At 35.0% G+C, this 13,311-nt stretch overlaps 1 protein-coding gene across 1 annotated transcript in view; it reads right to left on the bottom strand.

Annotated features, from left to right (window-relative positions):
* ADGRA3 (adhesion G protein-coupled receptor A3) overlaps positions 1 to 13,311 on the bottom strand; it is a 53,938-nt gene that overhangs the window by 20,748 nt on the left and 19,879 nt on the right. Inside the window, exons 3-8 of the mRNA XM_065735721.1 lie at positions 11,793 to 11,864; positions 10,433 to 10,504; positions 9,823 to 9,894; positions 8,036 to 8,196; positions 7,345 to 7,558; positions 6,318 to 6,482 (exon numbers count right to left, since the gene is read on the bottom strand). Of these exons, the coding sequence (XP_065591793.1) occupies positions 6,318 to 6,482; positions 7,345 to 7,558; positions 8,036 to 8,196; positions 9,823 to 9,894; positions 10,433 to 10,504; positions 11,793 to 11,864 (756 nt within the window). The remainder of the gene's footprint in view (positions 1 to 6,317; positions 6,483 to 7,344; positions 7,559 to 8,035; positions 8,197 to 9,822; positions 9,895 to 10,432; positions 10,505 to 11,792; positions 11,865 to 13,311) is intronic.

Raw genomic sequence — 13,311 nt, 5'->3', positions numbered from 1 at the left:
AACTACAGATATGAACAGCAGAGGACTACATTTAAAAAGATTAAGAAACAGTGGTAGTAGTACAACCACCAACTGATTTCACAACCAAACTTCTAGCAGACAGAAAATCATGTGAGAATTAAGTGCTCAGAGCTCACAGTGTTAATATAGTGAAAGAAGTCCTTTCCAAATAACATGACACAGAACTAAGTATTTTAAGGAAACCTTAATATTCTCCATTCTTCCTCTGTAATTTTATTGTATATTTTACTTGTAGATACTTATTTTTATATATGTATATATAAAAATAAATACAGGAAATTAAACCACAATACAACCTTAGTGCACTGATCACTCAAGATGAATTGTTTCAAAGGAAACAATAGGAATACAAAGAAACTAGGCCTGAATTGAGCTGTAATGCTGAGGACAAAGACAAGGAATGCCCCTCGGGGCCTGCACATGCTTCCTGTCCCCTCCCTGGAAAGATGTGAATAAGCAGTATTTCATAATTTGGAACACTAATGCTTGAAATTTAAAGCAAAAAGCATACATATCCACAATAAAGAACACTAAATATATAATCTCTCACAACCCAACAGACCAGGCTTAACTGAAACCCAGCAAAAGATATATTTCATCAACCCAGGCCTTCTGTACCATAATCAAGTCAAAGCTAAAGCAAGCTGTCTTTGAACAGCCTTAAGAACTAACATACTTCTTCCCCAGTCTTAGGAATTTCTATTGATTTTACACACTACAGTTGTTTCCAAAAATGAAAAAACTGCTAGGTTACACTGTTTAAAATTTGTGGTTGAGCTTTTTCTTTTTTAAACGTTCTGACTGTATTTCAATAGACAGAAAGGCAGTTCATCAAGAACACACCTAAATATGTAACACATTTCTGTGTTTGAAGCAGTCAGAAGTAAACACACTAAAGAATGTTCCAGAAAAGTAAAATTTAAGTAAAAGAACACAAACTAAACAACGCTCTGATCAGCTCCATTTTCCTTCATACTGATGATGTTCAGGTTACCACAGTTTTCTCTCAAAGAGAACTTTATGCAGTATCCTAAAAGTCCTCTCTATCTCCAATTCCCATTGATTTCTAATCAACTCCAACAGGCCACTTAGGTATCTTCAGTAGTGAAAGAAAGGCGTTAGAGGCATTTTGGCAAAGATTTATTAGGTTTACCAAAAAACAAAACAAAACAAAAAAAAAACCAAAACACCAAGCAACTCATAAAAAGAAAGCTGTAGGCATCTTAAAAATGCATGAATCACAGCATCACCAAGACATTTGAGTCAGTAAGAAATGTAATAGAAAAAATTAGACAATTATTACAATCACAGAATTGTAGGGGCTGAAAGGAACCTATAGAGATCACTGAGTCCAACCCCCTGCCAGAGCAGCTCCCTAGCCCAGGTTGCACAGGTAGGTGTCCAGGCGGGACTGGAACATCTCCAGAGAAGGAGACTCCACCACCTCTCTGTGCAGCTGTGCCACTGCTCTGCCACACATTTGTGCAGAACTTCCTATGCTTCAGTTTGTGGCCAATTCCCCTCGTCCTATCACCACACACTGCAGAGAAGAGCCCAGCCTCGTCCCTTTGCCTTTCCCTCCTTAGATATTTATAGATGTGGATCAGATCCCCTCTGAGTCCTGTTTTCAAGGTTGAACAGACCCAGGTCTCCCAGCTTTTCCTCATGAGAGGTTCCCCTTTATCATCTTTGTGTTCCTCCACAGGGCTCCTTCCAGGAGATCCCTATCTTTTTTGTATTGGGGAGTCTAGTAGTGGACACAGTACTCCAGGTGAGGCTCAACAGGGCAGAGTAGACTTGGAGGATCCCTTCCACTGACCTGCTGGCCATGCTCTTTTTACTGCACCCCAGGATGCCACTGGCTTCCTTGACAACCAGGGCACACTGCTGGCTCATGTCCAACCTGTTTGTCCACCAGGACACCCAGGTCTCTCTCTACCAAACTACTTTCTAACTGGTCAACCGCCAGCCCATACTGTTGCATGTGGTTATTCCTCCCTAAGTGCAAGACTCTACACTTGCTCTTGTTAAACCTCATCCAGTTCCTCTCCACCCAACTCTCCAGCCTGTCCAGGTCTCGCTGAATGGCAGCACAGCCATAAGCCAAAAGAGAAAACAGGAGATCATTCTTGGTGTCTTTTCTAACAGCTTTGGCATAAAAAGTCAATTTTCCATACTGCAGTGGTGTGACTGAGCCAAGACATGGAGACCTATTACAACCATCAGCGTAATACCTGAATTCCTGAGTACCTGTAAGGTAACAATTGAGTCTTGAAGCACAACTTCTTTCAGCCTAACAAATACACATTACACTTATATTCAGGGCCTCAGGAGTCGTTCCGAGAAATTAAAGTTTCACTACTCAACCTTCATTTGGAAAAGAAACTCGACATGAGAATTAGGGGCTATAGAGGATGTTAAAAGGAAAAAGAAGAAAACAATTATCACAGTTTTAAAATAACAGCAATAACATACAGACATTTTAGAGAACGTAAACCAATTCAAAGAATGTGTGTGTGTATATAATACACACCTACACTATATATTGGTAATTTCTACCTTTGAATAGGTTCTGTAATTATTATTTTATCTCCTGTAGAAGAAGGAAAGACAACAGAAAGGACAAAAATCTCCCTCATAAAAATCACTTTGAAATACTGCAGTCTCAGTAGCAAACTTAGCACAGCATTATGTGGATCCTTGCAAGGAAATAAAAATAACACTATTGGATCATGTCTGGACAACTGATCACAGGCTGAACAAATTATGGATCTGTTGGGAAGTGAGGAACGGGAAAGAGAATACAACACGAAACAACCAGAACACAAATTTGTCTGAAGTCTCTGGAAAGTGTCTGAAATTGTTGTATGGGCAATCCAAAACATAATCCAAAAGTACATCTGGGAGAAAAAACAAGTTAGCCTAACTTAAAACTCTCACTCTTGTTGTACGTTGTATGACACGTCCTCTAAAACCAGATGAATATTTTCATTGAAAAAAATAACATTCAATTCTTTTCCTAACTACTCACATCTGGTGCTGAAACATTAGAAACAAGGAAAAAAGTAAAACAGCATTAACTCAAAGTCTTTCAGAAAATTTTTAATTACTACATTTTGTTATTTCATTTCTAAGCAAGTATCTTTGCTAAACTATATATTGCTTCTGAAACTTCCATATTCATCAAATGAAAAGGAGTTTCAATGTAAGAATAATTCATTAATTAAACAAAGATTATTAGATCACAAGACGATTCATCTTCTTTGCTCATCTCTATACTTCTACTTTTTTTAAATGCATCTCTTTTGTCACTGTTCCCTTACTACTACAGCATTGTCTTCTCATTCATACCGCTATACAGCATTTTATCATCTTTTATTTACTATGATCTTTTCAAAAAAAAAAAAACCAACTGTCAATATCAAACACTCATACACTATGTGCTACCTTACTTGCAAATTAGATAATTTTCTGAAACATTACAGTAATAAATCTGAAACATTAATTGTCTAATGATTTAAAAGGGTTTCCAGTGACCTTCAACATCTTTACCAATGGCACAGTGGTGATCAAGCACACCCTCATTAAGTTTGCTTATGACACCAAGCTGAGTGGTGCAGCTGATAGAATAAAAAGTGAAGCTGACCTCCAGAGGGACCTAATGAGACCCAACAAAGCCAAGGGCAAGGTGTTTTGCCCTGGTTGGAGCAATCCAAGTTATCTGTAGAGGCTGAGAGAAACACTCCTTAAGTGCAATCTTATGGAGAAGGGCTTAGGGGCTCAGGTGGACAAAAAGCTGGACATGAGTAACAGTGTGCTCTTGCAGCCAGGAAGGCCAACACTATCTTGTGTTGCATCAGAAGTGCAGATTTGGACTGCATTAACCCTCTTACTGTATCATAGCATGTACTTAGGTGCTCAAATTTATCACATACACATGAAAGTAAACATCTGTGGGAGAAAATATGATTCATTATCATTTAAGTACTGTGATTTCATTTGAGGAAGAAAAAGGTGGACAATGAGGCTACAGAAGCATTCTCTCACATATTCTGCTTTGAAAGTATTCATTTCTTTAAGCAGTAACTTTTAGTAACAATGTGTTTTATTATTATAATTTCATTAGCTTACAGATAGTCTGATTTTTTTTTTAATTATATCTTGGTAATTATCTAAATTTAACGTGACTAACATTTTTAACATTAAGCACACTAACAGTTTTCAGAAGAAAAATCCTTCTATTTATGACAGAATTCTACCAACTACTAGTATAAACTTGCACTACACAATACCACAGTTGAAGAATTTACTGAAGTAGAAACAACATGTTATATTTTAAAACACAAATTCTACCAGCTATTCATTCGCAGACTGTAACATACCTCAGGATACTAGCTAAAACCTAAAAGGATGAATATACTTAAAAGAAAAATAAAAAAACAAGAAAACATTCCCATGACGAAGACCCTTTTTCCCTAATCTTTATGAACTCATGCTGAACTATTATTACTGCACAAAAAAACACTGAAGACAAACATTCCTCCACCACTACTCTTTGCTGTCCCATTTCTAAAGGGATAAAAATCTAGCTGCCAGTTTTGAAGCTGCTTCCAAGCTAAAATGACTAGTCAGTTCCAACTAAAAAACTATAAAATCAAATTCACCTAGGATCATTTACAACCATCTGCTCAGAAACATTTTCTTGCTAGTCAAAGTCTTATTTCCATATGGTCTCAAAAGTAAAAAAAAAAAATTACCCTTTATTATTACTCTACCTAAACTACAAATAGAAGACTGTTATAGTAAACCCAGACATGGTGAAGCTTTCGATAAGCTGAATATTTCCGGAAACCTTATTTCTTTCCACTAAATTCCAGAGGGGGTAAATCCTATTACACTGAACAGTCACTGAACAGCACAGGTTAATTTAATGGAAAACACTTTCAAATAGGCCCTTACCATCTGTTTTCACCTCTAATGGCAAATCAAAGAAGAACAATTCATGCTTGTATAATAAAAAAATTGTATAAGTGATTTAAATAGATGTGTATGCTGTTTGATGAATACAGCATCCATCTCTTTGACTTTCTTCACCTTTTATCTTAAGCAGGAAGTTCTCATTTGCTAATGGAGTGCTCATCCCCGCAGTATGAGCCTACACAGCGTAAAAAGAGGATATTCAGTGTTTCCTACATAAATAATTCATTACAATGTGAAAGCAAAGCCCTCAGTAATTCCAAATTGCTTTTGTGCAGCAAGTATTCTTAAAGTTTCCTGCCTTACTAACAGTTCCTTAGTAACTAGAAACCCACTACTTTTCTTCTCAAAATCATCCATATGGCAAACAAGATGAACTCAACATAAATGTTCTCAGCAGCTCTTTACTTGAATTTTTGCTACAACTGGAGGTCTTATCCCCTTGAAAGATTGCCTCTTCTCCCCCTACAAACTACATCCCAGCAATATGATTTAATTTGCTTTTCATTCCTTAAAATATTTTATGTCTATAGAAAGAAGGTGACTATGAAGAACTCTAATGTACATAGAGAAAGTAACAAAAGTTTATAAATATACATGGAAGATCAGACAGAAGATTAGCATAGCCAAGGAGCATAAACAAATGAAAAGCAGCTGCTATAATGTTGAGAAACCCTACAAATAGTAGAAACTATACATGTTATGACAAACTAATTCTCTGTAGGGGGGTACAACACAGAGTATTATAAAGGGAATTACCTTACATACAGAGAATCTATACAGAAGCTACCTGGCACCTCCAGGAGTAACGTGTTGTTAAGAGTGACCAGCAGCAGAAAGATCAGAAAAGGGAAAACAGGTGAAGAGGTGAGAACAAAAGACACAATACTCTGCAATATCCAACACAATGGAATATCAGAGCTAGCACTGCAGTTCCAACAGTCATTAAAAGGAAGCAGCATTCCTATTTTCTAATAATAACTATGCAGGAAACATTTAATCTGTTGTGTGGCAGCAGCAAAATTTTCAAAATAGAATGATAACTTGGTGGAAAACCCACCCCCATCAGTACATATTCTAATTAACAGCTGTTCTAGAAAGTTTCATTCCCATGGTATACATTATATATATCAGAATATCACAGTTTACTTTCCATCTATCCCAAAGATGTCAGTTAACAAGACCAAAATTTACTACTGCAGAATGTGAGCACCTCAACACATACTACTCTAGAATAGCAAGACATCTATTATATATAATTTACAAATGAACACCCAAGCATGTGCCTTTGAGGCAAAAAACTACAGTTAAAAGCCAACCTGAAGTCTCCTTTATTGTTGACAACTCTCTCTGGAGGGCAGTATTGTGCAGAACTTTCTAAAACCACAATGTCTACTGTCCTTGTATTATTTCCACGTCTGGTTTGTACGTGGCAACCCCAGTTTCCCGTAGAGCCAGCCTGAATGTTCGAGATTGTCAGTGCACTGGGAAGATAGAATAAACAAACAAATAAACCTCAACAGTCTTGCAACAATTTACTTATGTCTTTAGCAAAACAAATAAAGAACAGATACAATATGGAAAAAGCAACCAGTTACATAAAACAGTGAACTTATAAGGTATCCGTGAATAATTAACTGTAATTAGCAGAAATATTTGCTATTCTTCTAGCTCTCACTTATGCTAAGGCAAAAAACCGATCAATTTCTGAAAGAAGAGTCAGGAAGTCCAAATCACCACTTCTCTTAACAGTAGTTGTAGAAATGTCAAACTAAGGTAATTACCTAAGTGCACAATTTGTGATAAAGCTCTAATTTACTAATACAATTACTAGACACATAATCACTCTGTAGATGCTGAAAGAGCCAAAAATCTGCTGTAAGTGGAATAAATGATACTTATACATATGTAAGTACCTGTTGGAAAATTTCAGTATCACTACACCACAATTGGTAATAAAGAAGAATTAATGTGTTCACCTAGAAGTCTTGTTTTTGTGATTCTAAGAAGACAAATATCTCATAAAATAATAATCTGTGGCATGTGAACTGCATTAGGAAATCTTCATAGTTTCTCAAAATACAGCTGGCAATCTACTCTAGCTGTTTCAAGTAGGGGGTGGGGGGAAGGGAGGATTCAACTACACTATCTCTAGAGTTCCCCCCTTAATAGTTAGTAACTATGAACAAAACCAGTTAATGTAAGATATGAACTTACTAACTATGCCCCTAATAGGAAAGTTTTCGCCTACACATGTTCACTCTGTGTGGGCTTCACTGGTCCTTCAGTAGTCACCAAATCAGAGCAAGGAACAAGAGAAAATACAATTTCTCTGCGCAGATTTACCTTGCAATCAGTGAGCAGTTATGAATCATATTTTTTTCAACAAAAATACCCTGGGATTCATCCGTTTCCACAATCTTTCCATCTTGATACCACAATACTTGCATGTCCTGATCAATATATGAAGCCATACACTGGAAGGGTAGACTGTCTCCTTCAAAAACAACCTGGCGGTGAGATGGAGTCATATAGAAAGATGGTAATTCAAGAGGAGGTTCTAAAATTCAAGAAACAAAAACATAATTAATAGCCAGAAATGTCATGTAAGTATTTTTCAGAAGAGGAAAAAATGTAATCAACTGTGTATTATTGATATAATCACATTGTAAGTTGATGTCTAATGCATCAGAAATTCAAACTTATCAGAGCCTTTCTTAAAATGTATATTCCTTTAATTTCTAGCCTACACTCAGAAGAATTAATATAAAACACTGAAAAATATGCATTTTATTCCTTCACAATTTCACAGAATTAGAACGACATTATATGTTAACATGCATACACAACAGAATGACAGACTTATTTCTGAACACAAGCAACACTGGAGGACGAATAAAGATGAGTCTTTGGAAAAGGATCACAATTACCAAATTTCATATCCAAATTTCAGATAAACAAAACAAAGTCTGCTCAGCAATATTAACAGAACAGGGAACGAATTGGGAAACAAGGACCAGTTGTCAGAAGTGCTTACCACAGGTTAGAAGCTCTTGCTTAACACCAGTCACTGTCTGCGACTGAAGAGACTTGGGATAGGCACATTTAGTCTCACGTACAGTTATATTTCTTTCTTTTAGCCACTGATGCATCCAGAGTATGTTACAATCACAAAGAAGATAATCAGTCTGAAATTCTCTGCAACGCAAAATGAGGATTCACAATGATGAAACGGAACACTCAGATGTCTGAAAGCTTAACAGGAACAGCTGCAGACGACCTCTCACAGTCACAGACATGCAGGCAGCAGACACCAAACCCCAGAACACAGCTGCATGGCCTGCTACTGTGTATTGGAAGCTGCACTAACACTTTGCAAGCTGTGGCATCAGCACAAAAGCACGTGCCCCCCCGGGAAGTAATCCTCCCCATACATATAATGTTCCATACATGTATATGAAATAGTTTCTAGTAATTTCTTCAAGAGTTTACATTACTTAAGCAAACATCACAGGGAACATCTTGAACATGCATCACTACAACCTAAGAACACACTTCACGGGCAAATAGTTAATATAGCAATCAGATGCTTTAACATTAAAAAACAACAGAAATCCAAAAATGTACTCTCACTTATTTCTCTTTTGAGGCACCACTCACACATTAATGATTATTCTGCTCTATATGCAAATCTTAAGGTTTTTCATTGATTCATAAAATCTTCTACATAGTTTAATATTTTCTATTAAAAAGATAAAACAAACCCACCATAAGTGCCTGTTGCAGTCAGCTAAATTCAAATAGAGCATTAATATTCTACTTGTTTAGAAACAGTTAATGTGCATCAAGTTGTATCACTGTGTCTACACTGTTTTTACCTCTATTAAAAGCATAATTTTTATTTTTGCAAATGTCTAGAGAACACAACATCACTACAGGCAGAGCACTTCAAATACTGAACCAACATCCTTGTGAAACTCCATTTAGTCTTTATTCACAGCAATTCCTCCAGACATACATTTTTAATAGCAACAATTATTTTCAGATTGTCTTGTCAAACCTGTGATGCTCTTGGACAGCAGTCTTTTTGTATACAATAAAAAAAAAATCAGTAGTAACAACTATTAAAAGGAGCTAGAAGAAGAAAGGAAAAATTTTATATGCAATAAATTTCTCAGTATCAAAGCCAGAAATCCCAGTACAGTGAATGAGTAAATGATTATCAGGGAAAAATGCAAGCTAATTAAAGCACTGACAAAAATTTTAACTTCTTTTCTTACATGTAATTCATACAATTAAAGAAGAGAAAAATAATGAGATTGAGATGTAGCCATTGGTATGTGTAACAAAACTATCATTCTTCAAGGTAAGACTAAAATTTTCCTTAAAAGCATTTGCTCCCTTGATTAAAAACAAAACAAAACAGGTGAGTGACTAATTTTTTAATATAAAAGTAATAAATTACATAACGTAAAACTTTCTCAAGCTCAGAAGTTTGTATAACTATGTTCTCTTCCACTTATGGAAAAAAAATCAAGTATTTTTTGAAGGTAGTTAAACAGTTGAACATCTGTATGTATATTTTCCATGCACTTAGACAGAAAGAATATTTATTTTTATTTCTTCTGCTAGTGAGACTATTCACATTAATGTGAAATTCTCTAATTCAAAATCTGGAATATTATGGCAATTTGTTTCAGCTATTTTTGGTTCAAACAAATGGTAATTGCAAGAAAACACAAGCACGTTTTATGAATACAATAAGAACTTTCTGTTAAGAACAAATGATGGCACATTTTAAACTCAGATGCAGTAAGTACTTACAGAGACTTCAGTGAACCAAGATGATCAAATGTTCCCTGTGTAAGCGTAGAAAACAAATTTCCAGAAAGATTTCTAAGAAATAAAAGTAGAATTATTTCAACTCTTGCTCAAGAGATTGAGCTTTGAAGTTTACATGTGTAAAAATTCCCTCTTCAACACTGAATTATTTTTAAAATCTACATGATACTGTTACGGCACAGTGCTGTAGTTCACATGACTAAAAAATCATATCAAATTTCACAGTCTAGCAAAAAATCACCAAAAAAATTCTTTCCTAATAGTTTTTTAGCTCTAGAATTTTAAGACTGGAAATAAACATGATTTGATCACGAATACTTTACTAAAAGCAACAACTAGTTGATGTTCATTATACATTTAAAGAAGTTTAAAAATAACATTACTGATCACAGTGAAATGATGTGTTATTACTGACATGTTTTAATAAAATAACATTTGTTATGGCAAAACTTCAGTGAAAGCTATAATATACATCTCAGGCTCCATGCCTTTCAAGCACCCACTTAAAACAAATGAGCCCCACTGAAAAAGAAGATTAACTTACAGAAGAAAAATACTTAGATGAAATAACATACAACAAAATTATACTTACAGTCTAATAAGATTTACAAGTCCTCTAAATATGTCTGCATTCAGGCAGCCTATTCTGTTATTCGTTAAGTCTCTACAAATAAGAAGAATGTAAAACATGAGAGTAAACTCATTTCAAGATGCCATACAGTCTACAAACCAAATTATTTAATCTAAAATTCATGGGTAATGGAATGTACCATATATACATTTGGTCTTTTTCAGCAAAAAAAATCCAAAGGCACTGATGTATGGATGTACATAGGTGCACCTTATCCCATTACCTAAAGCAGTAATGGTTTGCCAAAATGCAGCTAAGAGAGCATTCAAGTCCCTTCTTACTTAATAATCTTTGTTTGTTTAACAACAAAGCATATTTTTGCATTTGTACATTCATCTGCTACTTCAGTTAGTTTTTTGATCTGCCAAAATATTTACGTCAGACCTTTCACGACACAATGATATGATGTATATATTTATATTAATATATATTACATTATTTATAATGTAGACCTTAAAACTGGTAATAAGTCTTAAAGAAATAAAGCCTGAGTTTCAAGAAGTCCACAGATGTTTCTTGAGCTTTATTTTTAAGATAATTAGAAGAGAAATTAAAAATAAAATCTCCTATTAAGTGAGCCACATCACCTGAACAATGACAAATATACATGATGAAAATAAGAGGGAAAGTGGTAACTTAAAAAAAAAATTGAATAAAATAAAAAAGACCTCCATGCCGTAAAAGTTGCTCCAGATATATTCAAAATTGAAAGTGTTTTAAAAAAGCCATCATGCTGACATCCTACTTTTCAAGTTTCATCTGAGACAGTTTTTACAGTCAAGGTATAAATCCTCAAAAAATGTGTTAATGGAAACACTGGCACAACCTTCAATAATTCAGCATTAGCAGCACTGTCGTTTCAGTGTAACATTAACAGCTAAGGACTCTGTGTTCCTCTATGACCTTCTGAAGAAAAAAAAACCAACAACAAAACCATAAGAGGTTTAACATTCAACAAAGCAACACTTGATGGCATCAAAGCTCTGACTGAACATTCACCCAGTGATGTCTGTAGTCAATGAAATACAAAAAGAGAGGAATAATACAAAAAGACTACCAATAAGATAAGTGAGACTGCCAAGCCACACACAGTAGATGATCTTCAGTCAGATTAACTGACGAACTTTGCTATTCTATCTACATATAGATGTAAATTTACATATTTTAGACAGCAAAACTCTCAATATATATGCATTCATATATATATGACCATATAATAGTTGTCTTTTAATAGATAGGTATTTACTTAAGACTTCACTGTGAGTTTTTTTGTTGCTTTTTTTTTCTTTTTCTTAAACGACTGGCTAAATATACTACTTACAGTCTTTTCAGAGATGAGAGCCCCAGAAAAGCTCCTGGATCTATAGTACTTATAAGGTTGTTCTTAAGGTCCCTGTGGTGAGAAAAAAAAAAAAAGACATTAATTTAATGGCAAACCACCCACTGAATATAGACATACATGATTCAAGATTACACAAATTGCCTCAGCTAATTTGCAAACTGCCCCAAACACTATGTAACACATTTCTAATTTTTCTGACTTAACTTTCAAAATTTGCAAATCCATATTTAACCAGAAAAAGGAATATGAACAGAACATGTGACTTCAAATATTCTATCAGTTCTTGGTGCAGTAAGGGTGCAGTTGAAGACATTTTTACCATAGTATCCAAATACATTACAGCTGCTCAGGATGTATTACACTTGCTCATTATACAGTACAATGCATTTCAACTTGGTGTCATAAAATTCAATCACATTTTAATACTTGTCCAACATCTACCAAAAGCAGCAAAACAAGATCCTAAAAATACAGCAGACATCTGAAAGCTTCCACCAATGTTACTGGAAAAAAAAAAAATCCCTGGCTGAAAATCTCAAATAAAGATGATAAAAACTCAGACCATAAAAGTTTAGATCTTCCATTTTCAGAACAGGAGTCCATAGCAGATGAATAACGTAGTCACTTTAAATCCCTTTATTAACTGTACAAGTGTCACGGGAGTTTCAATTCCTAACTTCAAATGTTTTGCAGATATAGTATAGCTTCAAAGATCACAGAAAGCATCTGCCAGCACTTACAGTTTCAAATAAACTTTATAGTTTCTAGAAATATTTCTGCCTCCCTGCTAATCTAATATTTGGACTGTACTACTCAAAACTCCTCAGATATTGTGACAAGAAAAAAGTTTTAATTCCTTTAGTAATATAGGAAAGCTTCACAGTTGAAAACAAATTAGTAGATCCAATTAGAAAACAGTGTTTTATTAAGGTGGAATAGAAAAAAAAATTAAATCCTCTGCAACATTAATAATTCTGCCAAAAAAAAAAACCAAACAAAAAACAGCACATGAGGATTATATCTACCATCACACAGATACACATGAATGAAAACACAAGTTCACCAGAAGACTTCACAATAGCATTTCCTGCAGCCAGATTAGTCAGACAGGGGACAACAGACAATGGCACATGGTTCATGCCTCAGTGCCATGCCTAATAAATGCTTTCAGTAGTTGAAATACTTTATGTTTACCTCGCAGCACTGCAAATTAGAATAATGCAAAAGTATATATACCATTCTCTCATCTCTATTTTGTTTTCTTGCCCCATATGGAGCAAGGACTCACAGCACTGCAAATTAGAATAATGCAAAAGTATATATACCATCCTCTCGTCTCTATTTTGTTTTCTTGCCCCATATGGAGCAAGGACCAGAGCATAGGGGATCTGAAAAGTGAACATTTTTAAACCTCTTTCCAAAGGCTGACAGATTCAGTCCGGACACTGTGACAAATCTGAGAAAACAAAATATTAGACATCACTTATTTACCATCAGT

The sequence above is a fragment of the Cyrtonyx montezumae genome, unplaced genomic scaffold (assembly GCF_038088225.1).
Source record: "Cyrtonyx montezumae isolate F1298 unplaced genomic scaffold, pur_monq_1.0 scaffold_2, whole genome shotgun sequence".
NCBI lineage: Eukaryota > Metazoa > Chordata > Aves > Galliformes > Odontophoridae > Cyrtonyx > Cyrtonyx montezumae.
This window is presented reverse-complemented; position numbering and strand designations above follow the sequence as displayed.